This window comes from Nicotiana tabacum, chromosome 2 (genome assembly GCF_000715075.1).
Source record: "Nicotiana tabacum cultivar K326 chromosome 2, ASM71507v2, whole genome shotgun sequence".
Classification (NCBI taxonomy): Eukaryota; Viridiplantae; Streptophyta; class Magnoliopsida; order Solanales; family Solanaceae; genus Nicotiana; species Nicotiana tabacum.
The window spans coordinates 30,223,088-30,242,875 of record NC_134081.1 but is presented as its reverse complement, the minus strand read 5'-3'; the positions used below and the strand labels follow the sequence as shown (position 1 = coordinate 30,242,875).

The window sequence follows — 19,788 nt, the reverse complement described above, 5'->3', positions numbered from 1 at the left end:
TATGATTCACGTCCTCTGCCAATCGTCTGTCCCAAACTAAATGACATGTTCAGAATGGACGAAATTAGGGCATCAACTTGGAATCAATAGATCGCCACAGGATACTACATAACTAAGCATCGATCTTGTCCCAAAGGGCTTTCGCCTTTTCATCTCTCTCACTAGCCTGTTTGGTTAAGTGATCATGAATACCTTGACTCTTGCACTACAACTCATCAGAGGAAGCCCAAGCTTAATAGTTTGAACTTTCCATTAAGGGCTATGAAGTAATCATGAAGTTTGAATTCCCAAAACCAGTATATTTAGAACCAAAGAACATCAAATCCCAAATGCATTATTGGATTGAAGAGAGGTCTAACAAAATATCAGCAAATAACAGAAATGATCAATTGTATCTCGCCGAAACATGCGAAGGAAACATTCTACCTGCCGGAAAAAAAAAATCACTACAGCTCAAAGGAAAATTGCAAAGTGATCGGAATAAAAAGAAAATAGTATGGATAGGTTCAGAATCACTGGACGACCAAACTGTCTTAAAGAACTTTTGTCAAAAACTGGCTGGAAAAGTGCTACACGCGCCAATGCGAGTCGGAATCTCGCCAGAGAATTTTCTGTTGGCGACGCGTGAGAGGGGTTTTGTAGGAGAAATTACGGGTTGGTCACTTCTACCTCGTGGTGGTGTTGGTTTTTGCACAACATTGACGAATAAGAACTCTAGCGGACAGACCTACGGTCACCGGAAAATTTTCCGATTAACTGGTCCCATGTTTGAACACCATTCATTCATTTGGTCATATTTCACTGCGATTACGGTAAGAAATAATGGGAAAATTACATTATTGATAATCTTAAGTATTTTTACAATAGCCCTATTTATATGCAATGTTTACATAGTACTATATAGCTACTTTCCGATGTGGGACAATATATATTATTATTAACCATCTCACAATTATGTTCCTCCATAAAGCATTATCTTCCACACTAAATCTCTATAACCATTTCATTATAAGGCTCTTGTTTTATACTTTCGGGTTTTTTTATCCCTAGTCCTCCTTCCTCGTTTTTTCAAATAACAATACTTCACCTTACCAAGGGAAAAACCTTGGAATCTTTATTTTCTTTCCATAAGAAATCCCTTCTCAACTAATCAATTCTCTTTTCCACCTTAACACGCATTGAAAAACAAGACATAATGTAAGTTGGAATTAAATCCAAAACACTGTTTATAAGAATCAAGCGCCCCCCAAGAGAGGTATTGTTTCTTCCAATTAGACAATCTCCTTTAGCACTTCTCCAACATTCCTTGCCATATTGATTTTGCTTTGTGTTTTGCCCCTAAAGGCAATCCCAAGTATTGGGAGGCTTTCTGTTTGACACCCAAGAATAGTGGCCAAAAGCAGCAGATCGTGAATTATGTTTAATCGGAAGAAGCTTCCTTTTGACCAATTGACAAGTAGCCCTAAAACAACTTCAAACACATTAAGAACTACTCTCAAATACCTAAGTTGTCTCACCTTGGGTTGGAAAAAATGAGGGTATCATCAGCATATAACAAATGTGAAATGGAAAGAGCTATTTGTTGTCTTCTATTCACTTTATTCACCTTCAGCAGAAGCAAACTCCAGCATCTTATTAAGACTTCCATCATCAACAGAAAAAGAAAAAGCGAGATCAAATCCCCTTGCCTAAACTCCCTTTTAGCCATTATTAAAGCATGAAGTTTTTCTTTCAATTGTTATTCTTGTATTTGTTTCTTTGTTGAGTGTTTACTTTTTTATCTAACAATCTAATTACGTGTCACGCCCCAAGCACCGGGTGCCAGCCACGCCTCCCCAGGTTTGGGCGTGATAAAGTGATATTAGAGCAAGTCGTGTCCTAGGGAGTCTAAAAAATCGTACCTATTAGAATCTCACCTATGAGGTGTGTTGCGTGCCACACTTATAATTGAGAGACTACATGGCATTTAGGAAATGTTACCCTTCTTTCGTTTCCGGATCGTGCCATAGAGCTGAGTCGTAAGAAGTCAGTATGAAGCTTCCGCCGAATTGTGTATGCACAAGAGGTGCAAGTATCACAGTAGAGCTTTAAGGCGTGGATGTAAATTCCAACTATGTGGAAGGGAGGTTATGAAAGTGACAGAAGATACGATGCGAGATTGAAAGGTAAGTAAGGTAAAGGTGAAGAAGGTATGAGATACTCAAGTGCAGAAGGTTGTGAATTGTCTAGACTTCAGATAGAGGGCTAGAAGCACCGTGATTCAGTATCCAGAAATGATAGTGGTGTCGTCAGTAGCATATCTTCCAGCCTATGGTTTCCAGGTACCGAGAGTTCTAGTTAAGAGAGTAAAAAAGAGTTAGATACAACGTGATGTCTTGCTTGAGGTTCCAAAATAACATAAGGAAATCTATGGTGCTAGCAAATAAAAGGAAGGTTGCAAGTAGTATAGATAGATAGATATGTGTAGGTCGCAAGCTAAAGTATGGTAGGGCGACAAGGTTTTAGGTAGATAGGAGTAAGGATAAGAAAAGGTGGGTGAGAAGGTGAGGAAAATAGGTAAGGCCTCGGGATTAAGCCCATCAAAACAAAAGAGCTGATGGTTTTCGTAAGTTATAGAAAGATCAGTATAACGTGAATGAACTCGGAGAAGTTTAATAGCATGTTTGGCCAAGTTTTTTTGGGGGTCAAAAGTGTTTTTGGCCAAAAATTGAGGTGTTTGGCCAGCTTTTAGAAGGAAAAAAGTGATTTTGCGGAGAAGCAGAAGCAGTTTTTGAGAAGTAGAGAAAAGTAGCTTCTCTCCAAAAGCACTTTTCTGAGAAGCATTTTTGAGAAAAATGCACTTAGAAGCAGTTTTCAAAAGTTTGGCCAAACACTAATTACTGCTAAACAAAGATTTTCAAATTAATTAGCCAAACACAAACTGCTTCTTACCAAAAGTACTTTTTTGAAAAGTACTGCTGAGAAAGCACTTTTCAAAATAAGCTGATTTTAGAAGCTTGGCCAAACAGGCTATAAGACTAGGAGCATTTAGAAGAGATAAAATGCTGCCCTGGTAGTAGAATAAGAGTGTAATTGTGATAAATGATAATAGAATGACGTTTAGGCCTTCGATTGAGTAATGATTCAAAGAGAAGAGATTTCATGAATTGCACGGGATTAGAATACCCCCATAAAATGAATCATGTTGGGATGCTATGAAATATGGTTATTGAAGTATAGTATCGTTCCTAGGTGGATCAAATAACTTCAGATGTTCCCCGATGAGATGTGACCCCTAGTGACAATGTATTACGTAAGAGGTTTCAAGTTATCAGTGGTAGATTATAGATCAACATTAAGGTGAATCAACAATACATGGATAAAAGTTCCAAAGTATGAGATGAGATTAGACTGTCATTCTTAAGATGAACAGTAATGAGGAAGCATTAAAGGACTTAGTTTATACATATAGGATAAGCAGCGAGAGAGTAACCTGGAGCTGGCTAGCAGGCCTCGGTAATAATAAACCGAGGTAAGTGTTATGGTATAGTATGACCTATCTAGATGTAGTAAATCCATAAGGATAGATAACCAAGGCTATGAAACAAAATATAACAATAGTCGTAAGTTCGATAAAGTACCAAGCGAAGAACTTCAGTACACCTATAGATGCCATGTTCACAAAGTGAGGCCTACAAATTGGCTAAAAACTGGAAGAAAAGGGAGAGAAGAGTCGCATAGGCACGCATACAAGGACAGAGTCGTAGAGGCTGCAAGACAGAAGGTAGCAACAGTTACGAGATTGAAAGAATTCCGACCACATGTCGTGGTGTGAGAAAAAGGCCTAAAGGGGGGAATGCCCTGGTCTTTGGATTTATTCACAAAACAGTTACTTAGATGACAAGGACAATATTAAAGTATTCGTAAGAGCCGTAGGTTATGAGACTGATAAGTGCATCAGCCAACATTCGAGGACGAAAGTTCCTAAGGGGGAAGGATGTAACACCTCGTACCTTGGCGTTAGGATGCGTCGTAGTAATCCATATGAGTTGGAGGGGATTAAGGTCATACATGAGGTTATAGATGTCAGACCTCGTAAGTTTGACAAAACCTGGTAGTGTTATGCTTTATGTTATATACATGACATGAGGGAGTTTATAAATGAAGCTTTATTTATTATAAAAATAGAAAATATTTTCTCATAAGAATAGTTATTTTCTCCCGTTTTGAGAAGTAGTAGTACAAAACTTTATACTCTTTATATTTGGCTGGAAAATTCAGTATTTGGAAAATATATTTTGTGCAATACTTAAATGAGAATTTTGGATAACTATTAGGGGGCATCATCCACGTGAGATATAGAAAGTTGGCAGCAAGTTGATACATATCCTTGTGCTTAAGGAGGTGGTGGCAATTTTTAAAGATATGCGTTAAGTTGTATGTATCAAAGGGGTCCATGTCAAGAGAAAAAGTGACATTTACACCTTTTATCTCACTTTGTTGAGAATGCTATTAAGTAACAAAATTATGTGGCATTTAGTGATTTTCTTTTTTAGTAGTAGCAACGCGTCCCATTCTTAGCATCAACAAATTTTTGGTTGAGATTTCACTTTAGGAAACTTAGCGATACTCTTAACCATGAAATACAGAAACTCTACTCCACACGAGATTTTGTTCACAAGTTTTACAGTAAATTGGATATTACTTCGTAGTGAAGTAAGTTACGGGAAGCTATCAAGAAGGTGACCCAAGTTCGATCCAACGTCTACAACCTTCTACGAGCTTGTATGTGCATTCGAGGTTAGATGTTATCAGAAGGATTGACTAGTCGTAGTCATCCAAAGATGGATTTGAGGTATGTTAAAGCTAATCCTTCCTTCTTTTGGCATGATCCAAATAACGAAACGTAAACGTAATGTTATTCCAAAAATGGTTCTACTCTTAGTAGTTAAGGATGCCTACGTTATTCATTCCTGTAAAATGTAACTCAAAGCATGTCTAAGTATGTTTCTAAGTCCCTATTGAGGCATACGATAAAGATGTTAATGTTCATAATGTAATGTTATATGCATCTTCATTTACCACCGAGCTATGGCCGGTTGGGCAGTTATGCATACTTATGTATCATTATTTACCACTGTTTGGGGAGTTATGCATTTACCACCGAACTACGGCCAGTCGGGCAGTTACCACTGATCAGTTGGGCAGTCATGTTACGATATGGATAATAGTCCCAAAGAGAGGCATTAAAGGTGACTTTTCACTTGAGAGGGAAAAATCCTGAAAGATGCAGATTATCTACTAGTACTATCCTATTCACTATAAGGTTTTGATGTATTTCGCTTGTAGTTCATCTATTACCAGCAGCCTACTAATTTCAATCAAATACTCTATAGGGTGGGTGCTATTAGTTCCATCTCTTTCAGTAAGTTCTCTTCTACCCATCAAACTGGCAAGAATTCAGATCAATCCAAAAAGGACTGGGGAATAATGTTACACGGGGACCATCATCCTTCGTATACCACAAAAGTTGTATGGCAAGTGAAACTGATATGAACCCTGGTTCTAAGTGCCATCGCAACAGTGCCTCCTCGGAAAGTGTCAGATCTGGAATAACGGGTTTCAAACCCTAGAAACCCAATGCCATCGCAACAGTGCCTTCGCAACAGTGCTTTCTATGGCCGAGCCTCTTCCATCTCTTCTTCTTCCTAATTTTCCACCACACCCATCAAGAGCCAAGCTCCCCGCGTCCAAACCCCAGTAAATTTCTCCGGCAACTGAGCCCTCACGCGCCCTCACGCGCCGCCAACTCGCCTGTTTGTCTGGCGAGCTTTCAGCCACGCGCCGGCGCGTGTGGCCTTTTCCGGCGACTTTTCAATTTTTTTCTTCAGACAGCCTCTTCTCGAGGCATTTCCGAGCCATCCCGTGCCAGTTTCACCAAATTCCGACGACTTTTTCTTTTTTCGGCCTTTAAACCCCAGTTTCTGACGATTGTTTCCTTTGTTCAGTACGAGAAAACCTTCCTCCCTTCATATATACTGTTTTCACCCACTGTGAATACTGTTATCCCGACTATTGAGGCTTTTTCCGGCCAGTTTTTCCGGGACAGCCACATTTAGAATATGATGGATTGTACAGAGAGAAGCTCTTTTTTCTCTCTAGAATCTAGAAAACTGGAAAACATGTCTTTTATGAAAGCTGTCTCTTGGCCAGCCCTAGAACTTGGGGGAAGATGCCATCGAAAGCTCGACGTAGGACAGGAGCCGCACTTCTCGCTGTCCGAGGAGTACACTCTCAGGCGCAAGGGTTTCTTGAAATCTAGTCTCATTGGGTCTTTCTCCAAATGGGTTGGTTCTCCGGAGGCTGTTAGGAACTGGGCAGCAGAGGCATGGAACGTCAAGGACGGGCTGAAAATATCGCAATTGGGGGACACTCAATATCTCTTTCGTTTTGTTGACAAGTCTCAAGCTTCGGAAATTCTTGTCAGAGGAAACAGGTGGTTCGATGGGAACTTTTTAAATCTAGACAGATGGGTGGAGCATGGGTGTCTTGACCCTCGCTTCACTGGCGAAACATTGGTGGTCAACATGGTGGGTCTCCCGGTGCATCTTTGGTGTCTTGACCTATTCAAGAAGATAGGGGAAATCTGTGGGGGTTTTATTGATGTCACTTGCAGTTTACACGATCTCTCGCGAGTGAGGATTGTGGTGAGGAAAGGGGGCAGAATCCCTGTCTCCACTGTGGTGGAAGATGGCTACTTGAGTTATAGGGTTTGGTTGAGCCCTGAATTTCGCCCTATCTTTATGCCTGCGATAGCGACGGAAGAAAAGGGAAGGTCAGATATAAGGGAGGGGAGGGGAAATCAGTCTCTGAGGGGAGGGGAGGGTTCACCGGATCACTGGATTAAGCCGGAATCAAACGTTAGATCGAGAAGAGACGGGAGGTTTGAAATCGGGGGAGAAAGACAAAATTTTAACAGGAGGAGACGTGAATGGGTCAGTGAGGCGGACTGGAAAGGCAGAATGGGACGGTACTCTTCTACTTATCATAGGGTCGGGCATGTTTTCAGCAAGTATAGGCCTGGGCCTCCTCACATGGGCCCAGCAACTTTCCCCAATTCCATTAGAATTGATCCTAAGGGGCCCAGTTTATCTAAAGCTGCGCATGATAAGGCTCCTAAGCATATAGGAACAGTCGTTCCTCCTTCCTCTGGCCAAGGTGCTTCACCCAGTGGCACTCCTTCACCAAGCTCTAGTGACATGTGCCCCTCTACGGTGGCCGCTGCTGCAGGGGCAGAACCGGCGAAGGATTGTGCTATTAATCCACGGCCCCCCGCCTCTGATGGACCCGGTTCCATCAATCCCTCACCAGCTCCTGGGCTTAGTTGTGCTGAGGCCACACTTAAAGCTTCTTCTTCTTCTAGGGAGATTGTTGAGCATGCCCCTATTGATGTTAGTGTCGGACCAGTATTTTCAGTTAATATGCCGCCAAGGGTTCCGTGCTCTCTTCCGCCATGCTACCCTACTGATGGTTCTGGACATTCCTATAGCAGCGGGGTGTTAATTTCAGAGGTTGCTGACCCCCAAGGAAACGGTGAGACCCTTTCGGAGGTTAAAACTCCTAGTGCTAGCAATGATATGGTCTTGTATTCCTCTGGTAGTAGCAAGGAAAGGGCACATATAGAAGAAGCCTGCCCAATTTCGTCAAGGATCGGAGGAGGGAAATGTCTTTTTGGATGGAGGATAAACTATTAAACTTTGGGAAGTTTCTAGGTGTTTCTGTTGAAGGGAAGGAAGATAGGGTGTTAGAACTGTTGAGGGAGATTGAGCAACAATCTCTTTACGAAGGTGCAGGGAGGGAGTTGGGTAAAGGTGTTAAGCAAAATAACTTAGGGGATGTGGTGTATCAGAGAAAGGGGCGAGTGTGTGACAAAGAGAAAGGGACCTCGGCTAGGGGAGGTGGGGAAATGGGGGCTATTGTCGCTTATGGAAGTTAAGATCCTTTCATGGAATGTGAGGGGGATGAATGACCCAAACAAAAGGGCCATCATCAAAGTGGGAGTTAGGGAGTGGGGTGCCAACCTAGTTTGTTTTCAGGAGACCAAAATGGAAGTTTTGTCGGATGCGATCGTGAGAAGTGTCTGGGGAGGTAGCTGGGTGAAATATGACTGGGTCCCAGCAGTGGGAAGTGCCGGGGGCATCCTACTTATGTGGGATGATAGAAGCTTGGAGGTAAAGGAGATTAGGAAGGGAGTTTTCTCTTTGGCAGCTCTCGTCAAAGACAGAGTGAGTGGGGTGGAGTGGGGATTTGGGGGAGTGTATGGGCCGGTAGGGGAAGGGTCCAAGGTGTCTTTCTGGGAGGAACTGGCCAATATTATGGGGGAATGGGACATTCCATGGGTTCTAGGGGGAGACTTTAACACTATTAGATTCCCGGAGGAGAGATTAGGGGGTAGTGTGATTTCGAGGGCCATGGAGGAGTTTTCTGACTTCATCAATGATCACTTTCTCATTGACCTTCCTCTGTCAGGGGAAAGGTTTACTTGGGCCAGGACGGAGGATTCCAACTCAAAGTCTAGAATTGATAGATTCCTGACATCTCCCTCATGGAATGAGCTGGTGCCGAATGTGCTGCAGATTCCTTTACCTAGGTTGACTTCAGATCATTTGCCTATTTTGCTAGATGGATGCAGAGGGAGGGGGTGCGTGCTCCCTTCCGATTCGAAAACATGTGGTTGAAAGTGCCAGGATTCTGTGACAAGGTGAAAGAATGGTGGACAAGCTATAGGGTATCAAGGACACCTTCATACCGTCTTTCGAAGAAACTCAAATTGCTCAAGGGAAATATTATTAGGTGGAATAAGGAGGTTTTTGGGAGGGCAGAGGTTAAAATGAGGGAGCTTATGCATGAATTGGGGGATTTAGAAAGAGGGGAAGGTGCGGGGAGGTAGACGAATCTGAGAAAGAGAGATTGGGGGAGGTTAAGAGGGAAATAGTCGAGTTAGCAATAACTCAGGAGACTAGTTGGCGGCAAAAATCGAGGGCGCTCTGGCTAAAAGAGGGGGATTCGAATACCAAGTATTTCCATAGGGTGGCGGTCGCAAATCGAAGGAGAAACTTCATAGAGTCCTTAGTTGTGGATGGGGTGAGGATTGAGGGAGAGGAGGAGGTAAAAGGGGCGATAGCGGGGTTTTATGAGAACTTATATAAAGAGGAAGTTAGTTGGAGGCCGACTTTGGGGGGAATAGAGTTCAACCATATAGGGGAAGGGAGACAGCGAGTGGCTAGAAAGGGTTTTCGAGGAGGAGGAGGTGCACGAGGCTGTGTCGTGTTGTGCTGGTGATAAGGCCCCCGGGCCTGATGGTTTCTCCTTGGCTTTCTTTCAGCTCTTTTGGGACACCATCAAGGGGGAGTTGATGGAAGCCATTAAATACTTCCATGCGAATGGTGTTTTCGAGAGAAGTATCAATGTTTCCTTTATTACTATTGTGCCTAAGAAAGAAGGTGCATCTTGTATCAGAGACTACAGGCCTATTAGTCTAGTGGGGAGCATTTACAAGATTATTTCTAAAGTGCTTTCCAACAGACTTAAGAAGGTTCTTGACATGACTGTTTCGTCCTCCCAGAATGCGTTTGTGGAAGGTAGGCAGATCCTGGATGCTGCCTTGGTGGCAAATGAACTTGTAGACTCCAGAAGGAAAAATAGAGAATCCGGCTTACTTTGCAAGTTAGATCTTGAGAAGGCTTTCGACCATGTCAATTGGGAGTTCCTGGACTTCATTATGATGCGGATGGGGTTTGGGGAAAGATGGAGGGGATGGATAAAGTTCTGCATTTCCTCAGTCAGATTCTCTGTCCTGGTTAATGGTAGCCCGTGTGGTTTCTTTGGCAGCTCCAGGGGTCTCAGGCAAGGTGACCCCCTATCCCCCATGTTATTCATTCTAGTGATGGATGCTCTGAGCAAAATGATGGATCGTGCGGCGGGCGGAGGTTTCATGAGAGGATTCTCAGCTCCGATTGGGATGCTCAGTGCCCGAAGAGTCTCACATTTGCTTTTTGCGGATGACACATTGGTTTTCTATGATGCCGATATGGATCAGTTGACCTACCTGAAGCAGGTCCTGCAGTGGTTTCAGTTAGTATCAGGACTCAAAATCAACATCGGCAAGTGTGAGATTTTCCCGGTAGGTGAGGTTACTAATATTGATGCCTTGTCTGGTGTTCTCAGATGCAAGGTGGGCTCCCTTCCCACTACTTACCTGGGCCTCCCTTTGGGCGCTTCATATAAGGATACTACGGTTTGGAATCCAGTGATCGAGCGGGTTGAAAAAAGATTAGCAGGGTGGCAGAAACGGTATTTGTCAAAAGGAGGTAAGGAAGTGCTTATCAAAAGCACTTTATCGAGTATGCCCACCTATTACTTATCCCTGTTGCAAGCACCGGTGAGCATCACAGAAAAACTGGAGCGACTTCAAAGTAACTTTCTGTGGGATGCGGCGGATGGAACTAGAAAGTTTCATCTAGTGAATTGGCAGACAGTCATTTCCCCAAAGAAGTGGGGTGGATTTGGAGTGAAAGATCTTAGGGTATTTAACAGAGCTTTAATGGGAAAGTGGCTGTGGAGATTCGGGGTAGAAGAGCATGCTCTATGGAGGGAGGTCATAGTAGAAAAGTACGATTCAACGGGAGGGGGTTGGAGGACCAAGGCGATCACAACACCTTTCGGGTGTGGCATGTGGAGGAGTATCATGAAGAATTGGGAAGCATTCAGTGGCAACATCACTTACAGGGTGGAAGATGGAAGGAGAGTCAGCTTTTGGAATCATAGGTGGTGTGGAGAGGATACTCTGAGGGTCTCCTTCCCCCACGTCTTCAGAGTTTCAAACCAGAAGGAACTGATGGTCCAACAGATTCGCAAGGAGCATGAAGGGGGTAGTATGGGACCTCTCATTCAGGAGGAACATGCAAGATTGGGAGATTGCGGAGCTTCAAGTCTTGTTGGCACTGCTATACGGGCAAGACATGCTCCAGCCATACTGTGACTCTTGGAGATGGGGCTTGCGTGGCGATGGTTTGTTCACCGTAAAGTCCTTTTACCAGAGTATGTTGGTGAGAGAGGAGACCAATTTTTCATACTCCTCGATCTGGATTCCTAGGGCGCCCACGAAGGTGTGCTTTTTTGCATGGCTAGCGGCAAGGGGAGTGATCTTGACTGCTGAAAATCTCCGAAAGAGGGGAATTACACTTGTTAGTAGGTGCTACATGTGTAAAAGCTCTGGGGAAGAAGTTGATCACCTTATGTTGCATTGCCCTGTGTCCTCTGCATTGTGGAGGTCAATCCTAAATCTTTTTGGTGTTCAATGGGTGATGCCAACCACTGTAAAGGAAATGTTATATAGCTGGGGCGGTTTTCGTAGAAGAAGAAAGCAAAAGGCGTGGAAATTCGCCCCGTTAGCTCTCATGTGGGTAGTATGGGGGGGAGAGAAATAGGAGAGCTTTTGAGGAGATTGAGTTTCCTTTTTCACATCTCAAGAATAGTCTTTTATCTTTGATCGCTTTTTGGTGCACTCATTTAGCCCCTACTTGTATAGAAGATTGGGCGTCTTTTATAGAGAATCATGTTCTGATGTAAATTCTCTACGTCTTGGGTATACTTCGTGTACACGGGAGTTCTCTCCCTTTTGATTAATACAATTTACCTTATCAAAAAAAATATATAAGTATAATTAGTATGTATATCATGGCCCTCAGTGGCACTTCAGAGGTTCAGGTTGATTCTTATATCTCTCTCATTGATGTCAACTTATTGTTATGTTTCAGTTCTGCCTTACATACTTGGTACATTATTTGTACTGATGTCCTTTTTGTTGTGGACACTGCATTCATGCCTGAAAGTGTAGGTATCAGTTTGACGAGCCCTCATAGTAAACGAGGTTAGCATTCAGCGAAGGATCGGTAAGACTCCACTTCCTTCAGAGTGCAGCCGAGTATATAAGTCATCGTGTCAGAGTTTTGCTACAGACTTACGGGTAGGTTGGGGCCCTATCCCGACCATATTTCGATGTCAAAAACTCTTAGAGGCTTTGTAGACACACATTCATTATGTACAGTATGTCAGAGGACTTAACGGCACGTGTGTATTCATGTTTTGAGTACGACGGATCGCGGATACAGCGTTTGCCCACTTACGGTTATACATTATGAGTTGTGGCCATGTTGGCCCATGATAGTTACAGAAAGAATGAGTTCAGCCAACTCGACCTATGTATGTTCTAGTTTTAGTCGAACGATCATGAGTTAAAGAGTGGTTCGCTCGGGCCAGTACGGCACCGGGTGCCAGCCAAGCCTCCCAGGTTTAGGGCGTGACATTACGATAATCTATTAAACCAAATATAACACATAATAAAAAATATATGAGATAAAAAATAAAAAAATTATAACCACTTAACACGCCCAGTCCGATTTGACCCGTTAAAAGGGCTACGGATCAGAGGGTCCGACTGAGTCCAAGGGTTTCATAAAGGGGTCGAATCCGAACCCAAGCCGTTAAAGGCTTGAACCGGACCAGCCCAGACCACGACCAATGGGTCCAACCCTTAACGAATCGAGTCGCCGAGTTTAATATGTCTAATTGCAACAAAGCTAAAGAATGAATTATCATAACAAAGAGTAAATCCAAACATGGTAGTATTAATGCAAATTTTAATACCCATTATTTACAACAATACATCTAACATTCTAACCAAACAACCATTTCGGCCATCTCATAAAAAACAGGCTACTTAAAAATTATGAAAATAAAAGGCAATGTCTTAATGTAGTTATGCCACCTCATGTTGATTGTGAGACTCAAATTGTTTCAATAATGTAGATGCTTCTGAAGTATATAGAACGGAAATCTTCTCACTATGCCAAATGACGACATAAATGCTAAGCTAAGTTACCTAAACGGACTTCGGATCCATCTATCTCTCTTTCTCTCGCTTCCCTCCAATCTCTCATTAAACCATAAAATGCTTGTCAACTCCTCTAGTGTTAGTAAGAGAAATTATTGTCACTTGAAGCGATACCAACACAAAATCAAGGGTGAAGCGAAACAACTTTAAAGAAGCGTGTGCTTCAACCAGTGAAGCGTAAAGTGACTATTGCAATCTGAACGAGAAGCCATCGTTTCTTTGAATGTGACATTAAAAGATGTGATAAAAAAGAGATATACGACCTGTTATTTGATTACTAGGATTTCTCTCTAGATATGCTTAAGCATTTTCTATATTTTCCTTTTCTTTTCTTCTTGTTCTTTGGTCTGCAACGACTCTTCCACTATTCTTTTCCTTTCTTCATTTGCTTTTTTATTGTTGTTTTTTGCTCTTCAATATGACTATTTTCTTTTTCATCTTTTGTGTGCAAGTCTTTTACTTCTAGTACTTCTGTTGTTGGACTTCTCTTCTACTTCTCACTTACAGTCTCTCTTGCAGGCAATGATTCTTCTCCTCTATTTTTTTGGTTCTCTACTTATTTTTCATTCTCGGTTCGTGATTTATAAGTTGAATGTAAGGAAAATAATTAAATGGATCTTCGCAAATTACTACTAAAGCAGTTAATATGAAATTAATGCTCCAAATTAGTTTTTAAAGGCATGGACGAAAGTTAGGGATATTTATACCTAACACAGGACAAGGCGTAAGCCTCACGAATTTTAATTTACTAATTATAAGTAAGCAAAAATAAAAGATAAATTATAAAAGTTGCATAAAACAAGGACAAAATAATTGAAAATTCAAAAAAGTTGAAGAATATATGGGCTATTAATTCAATGATCTAAACAAATATAAGTGTAATGCAAAAGTGTAAAAATTATTTATATACAAAGCAATAACAACATCATAGCAACACAAATATATTCTAGAAATTGGGTTCCACAATTGATTTCAACATTTTTAAAACATTTTCATCAAAAAAAAATCAACTTGTATTATTCATATTTTAAAACGTTTCTTAGTAAACATTTGTTTCATTATTTTTTAGAAGGGGCATTTGATTTATTATTTATTTCTTTAAAATAGAAAAATATATGGCAATGCATTAATTTATAAAACTTTCAACAAAATCAACACGTCATAAATCTATATCCATTTCAATTCTTTTACTTTCTTTTCTTTTTATATTCTCTAAAGATAATAGTAATTATCCACTCTAGAATATTCTTCTCTTTCCTTTTAATCTTTACACATACAAAAACCATAAGTATATATTTTATGGAGAAAAAAGGGAATGAAGCATTTATTATTAGGAGAATAGAGAGGAGAGAGTCCCAGGACATGTTGCATTCTCATTGCTTCTTTATGCTACCTACATCCAGGAAGCTCTATCTTACTCTCTTTCTCAACCATCTTTCTTCTTCTTGTTCTAATTGCAAATAAATCATTCATTGTTTCCAACTTATAAGATTCTTATGTATACAATATGATGGTGATTGCAAATATAAAACTAGATAATTGTATGTTGGATACTAGAATTAGTAACGGTAACTGCAATTTTGATGCTATAAGTAGTAAATTCTTATATGGCACTGAAGGGTGTGGCCTAGCCGACTCTCTTTCCTGCTCGATGGGTTAGCGAAGTGAGATGAAAACATAGGAGACCAGGGTGCACATCAGCTAGGTATTGGTGAACAAAATTACCAATACCTATGATGGTGGGAGGAAGAAAGTACCCAACGGAACAGCCTAGATTCACGCAAGCCAACCAAGACACCACCCCTTATTAAAAGAAAGTAGTAAATCATATATGTTATGTAATTTTTTAAATTGTGTGTCTTATTTCGAAGAAGCGAGTGCTTTGTTTCTCGCTTAAAGCCCCAGGTGTCTTGCCGCCTTTTGCACTATTTGCTTTTCAAAACACTGCTTCCTCAAACTCTCTTGATCGTTACTGCATTACTTTGATTTCTGATTACTTTGAAGCTTTATCAACATACAACTCCAGTAATTTGCACACATAACCTCATCTTACAGATAAAGGGACAATGTTCATAATTTCTCAGATGTAATCATTGAACTCGGTACATTCTTATCTATACTTTTGTCAAAACCCAAGTTTCACGTCAAATATGTCTTGCGACTGTTGTACAGGTAAATACTCAGTAGACATGGGGATTAAAGGCTTCAAGTTTTGCATTGCTGATACATATACGGGAACACAAAAACTATAGATGCAAATACAATAATCCAATGCCCAAGATAGCAATTAAGAAACATTAAAAGCAAAAACAAAACAAAACAAAACAAAAAAAAAAAAAAGATATCAGATCAAGAATAAGAGTACAGTAAAAATACTGAATTTGCAGCTTCAAAACTTTGCCACTAGGCAACATCAAACTGATTTTATCTAAGATATTGTGCAGGCTGTATCTAACCTGTAACTCAGGATAGCACATTTGAGTTGCACAGATTAGGCCGTTTTCCAGCGCGGAGATTGAAGCATGATGATCCCCCTCAATTGTAAGAGCATTGGCTAGCTGAGAATTGAAGTTGCAGTACCATAACCTCCCAGAAAATCTTCAAGCAAGTAGTGTGGTTACAATCACAATAAATCCAGCACATGCAAAGTCAAAATCAATAGTTCAATACAGACTTAAAACTCAATTGCGAACTTTTTTAGAGTTGACTACACTTACTAAACCATAGAAGATCACAGTTGGTAACTGTGCCCTAATCTGTTTTCTTCTATTTGGTAATTCCCACCCAATAGTGGCTTTTCCACTCCCCCTTTGTGACTCGACTCTTAACTTCTTGCTTAGAAGTGGAGGACCCATACAACTAGCTCTCTCGTCATAAACACTAATTCTACTAGCTTTTGCCTATATATGTGCTGTACCAGCCATCATCAATAGTAATACAAGGAGTAAGAGAAGGCATACCCATCTTCAGAAGTTGAAATAAGCTCTAAACCCTTGTTCAGTATCTGTTTTTGCGAAGGAATAGCCCCCACTAGCTGGTAACACTGGCTCAACAAGCTATATGCTCTGCACTTGAGCTCAAAGCATGACGGAATTGACTTTAACAGCAATTGCTGAACCCAATTACAGCATAGTTATTCAGTATCCAGCACTAAAAAAAGTTATTAAATTCCAAATTACAGCATAATTGTTGCTGTTAAGCACATGACTTACAGAGCGTTCAAGGTGGGCTTTGGCATGGTTGACATTATTGGAGTGCTTAAGAAGGAGAGTGGCGATCCGAAGCCGAGTTTTAATTTCGACAATAGGAAGGAACGAAACGTGGCTTTGACATATAGCTTCTAAGCATTTCACGGCTTTTCCAATTTCTCCCTTCTTCTCCTGATAATCTGCGAGTCCCCACAGTCCCTCCGCCACTGCTTCCATTTTTTCAAAGTTCCTAGAGTTACCTGTGTCCTTACGCCACCTTTCGCTTCCCCTTCGCCGCCGTCAACCGCTATATCGCCGGAGGCTTAATTAGCGGTGAAATTTTTCGGGCATTTCAAATTGGGGATTTGTCTATCTGGGTCAACCCGTTTGACTTCCGCAGTGAAATGACTGGGACAGTGACCCTTGTAAATCGGACTATTTTGGACTTTCTTTTAGATTTCGACACGCGCGATTATTCTTCTTTTTCATATGTTTTTTATTTTAATAAACAAATTGATTTTTCTCTTTAGAGATCAAATATATAGATGTAAATTTGTTGAAATTCACCTGACAAAAATGTGCATTGCACAGTAGATAATATTTTTTCTATCATGGTATTGGAAAAATTACTCCATGAATCTTAATTACAAGATTCATGTTAAAACAATAGGGAAATATAAAGTTTTACAATAAAATTAATGAAAAAGGGTCAAAATACCCTTGAACTAGTGAAAATAGAGCAGTTATACCCCTCACTTCACCATTAATCAAGTGGAGCAAATATGCCCCTCCCACAAACGGACTCCACATCATATGTAAATCAGCATAAAATAATATTTTTTCTTTCACTTCTTCTACTTTCTCCTCCAACTTTAATTCCATTCGCTTCTCTTCCCCCGCACTCTACTCCGGCTCCACCACTTCTTTGTAAAATTCCTGTGAATTTTTTATTTTATTAAGGCTAATTGCGGAGTAAAACTAATAATTAAGAGAAATCCAATGTGTGTAGGGCCTACACGATGGCATAAGAACGGTTTGAATATTGTGTTAGGAGAATAAAGTATTACGGAAGTGATTTATGATCTATGGAAAGCTGTGCAACCTGATAGGTCGTTTTATGAGTACTAGCTCCATTTTCTGTATTCCGAGACCTCTCATAGCTTTATTTGATGAGTTATGATTTGCGTGTGTGGTCCGTGTCGTTTTTCGAAAAGCTAATATGTGAAATTTTAAAGAAAATGTGATTTTTGACTTAAATGAGGTTTGAGTTGACCACGGTCAACATTTCTGGTAAACGACCTCGGATCGGTATTTCGACGATTCTGATAGGTTCGCATGATATTTTTGGACTTTTACGCATGGTTGGGTTCCCGGGTGACCCGAGGGTGTTTCGAGGCATTGTGTGAAAATTGACAAAAATTGAGTTTCATGTTGAAAATATTGAGTTTTGATTATCGATTCTTGATATTTGATGTTATTTTTATATTTTGAGGTAGTGAGTGAGTTTGTATGGTGTTATTATACCGGTGTAAATGTTTGGATTGGAGCCCGAGGGGCTCGAGTGAGTTTTGAATGGCTTTTGGAAGGAAATGAACTGTTGTTGGGAATCTGGCAATTGCGAGTCCCGCTTTTGCAAAGTCGAGCTGGCAAATGTGATAACTGGGGAGGGACTGTGATCTTTGCAAATGCGAAATAGCTATCACAATTTCCAACTAGTGGCCATCGCTTTTGCGATGGAGTTGTCACAAATGCGACCGGGGCATGGGTTGGGCTGCCTTCGCAAATGCGAAGGTGGAATCGCATTTGCGATTGTGGGGAATCTGCAAATGTGAAGGTTATGTCATTTTTGCGACCATTGTTTGGCTGGGACACTATTCGCTTTTGCGATTGTCGCAATTGCGACATCTACAACTGGGTAAAAGTTGGGAAAAATGAGACTTAGCTTATTTTACGTCATTTTTCAATCCTATACTCCATTAAGGAAATTTCTTGAGAGCATTTTCTTCCCAAATTCATTGGTAATCAACTTTAACTGGTTTTCCATCAATTCTCATTACTTTTTCATGAATTTCTTCATCAAATCTATGAATTTCACGTATTCGGGCTCGGGGTGAATGGATAATCGGAAATTGATTCGAATCTCGGATTTCGACCACGTGGGTTTGGGTTGACTTTTTGTTGATATTTTCAAATATGATCAAAATTGAACCTTTTTCATTTGTGCGTAGTTTCTAAAGCTTGTTTTGGATTGTTTGAATGATATTTGACTAGATTTGGTTGGAGGCTTGTTCTAAAGGAAAAGCCGTAGTCGATTGTTGATTCGTTCCGAAAAGTGGTAAGTGTCGTGGTTAACCTCTACTTGAGAGAATTAGGAATTGATTGGTCTAGTTGTTACTTGATTGATGTGTGGGGATGGAGTATATGCAAGGTGACAAGTGTATATGCGTCGTAATTGGTTAAGCATGCAGGGCGGGCTACTTAATTGCATGTTTTTATTTATATTATGCCTTCTTTTATTCCATGTTATTACTCGTTCTGTGCTTTAATTGCTACTTGCCTTTATTTGTTAAATTCATGATTACGTTCGATGCATGCCTCAATTTCCTATATGTTTCCATGTATCCATGCCTTCACTTATAGACCGCCTTTACTTGCTTTATGCTTTTATATGTTGTTAGCTAGTCATTTTTACTTGTCTTATGTCTTTACTTGTTTAGTTGCCTTACTTGGTCCATTTACCTCTACTATGTACGTTGAACTGTCTTAGAGACATTATTTGTTTGGTTCCCTTTTGTGTTACATTATGAGATACACAATAGCTGGTTGTAGTATTATTTGTATATGTGGAGCGGGTTGAGTGCGAAGTTATATTATGATTATTCTTGACTGTTGATTTCGTTACTGTATTGTGCTTTGAAACTGAGCATTGATGACATTCTGGGGCCCTCTATTGTGTATTTCTTATTCCAGTTTCCATGTTAATTGATGTTCCACTATTCCGTTATTTTTTCCACTTATACTCATACAGATTTACAATGAGTGTCTTGTCATAACCTTGTCACTACTTCGTCCAGGTTAGGTTCGGCACTAACGGAGTACATGGATTTGGTTGTACTCATACTACACTTCTACACTTCTTGTGCAGATTCTGGTGTTGGTCCGAGCGGCGCTTAGTTGAGATTTATCCGGACTCATTTCATCAGGAGACTTGAGGTAGAACTGCACATCACTCGTAGACCCTGAAGTTCCCTCTTTATCTACTATATTGTTTGTTTTATTTCGGACACTTGTATTATTACTTCAAACCCTATTTGTAGTACTTTTAGCAGCTCATGCACTACTGACACCAGTTTTGGAATTAGACTAGACAGCGTGTATATGGATTTTATTATGCATTTCCAAGTTTTACAACTTTACCTTTGTAATAATCTGCTTTTAAAATTGTTAAAGTGATTTGTTGCACCTTATTTTGGACAGGTCAAAACAATATATAACTAGTGGTTCTTCTGAAGTTGATAAAAGAGTTGCCACCTAATATTTAAGATATATTAGGGTACCTATAAGTTTGTGAAAATTATTATCCTAATGGTCTGCTAACCGGTGAGATTTGGGTAAGGGTTCTAGTTATTCTAAGGGGAAGGGGTTATGCATCCCTTAAAATCTACT

The 19,788-nt window shown here is 40.5% G+C and overlaps 1 protein-coding gene across 2 annotated transcripts in view; it reads right to left on the bottom strand.

The window, feature by feature from the left end:
• The window catches only part of LOC107768693 (sister chromatid cohesion protein SCC4), a 56,655-nt gene extending 40,027 nt beyond the window's left edge, over nt 1-16,628 (bottom strand). For both annotated transcript variants that reach the window (XM_075232311.1, XM_075232317.1), the window contains exons 1-3: nt 16,147-16,628; nt 15,895-16,046; nt 15,391-15,532 (exon numbers count right to left, since the gene is read on the bottom strand). In XM_075232311.1, coding sequence (XP_075088412.1) covers nt 15,391-15,532; nt 15,895-16,046; nt 16,147-16,359 — 507 coding nt within the window. In that variant the 5' untranslated portion in view covers nt 16,360-16,628. The remainder of the gene's footprint in view (nt 1-15,390; nt 15,533-15,894; nt 16,047-16,146) is intronic.
• Nucleotides 16,629-19,788: the final 3,160 nt, after the last annotated feature.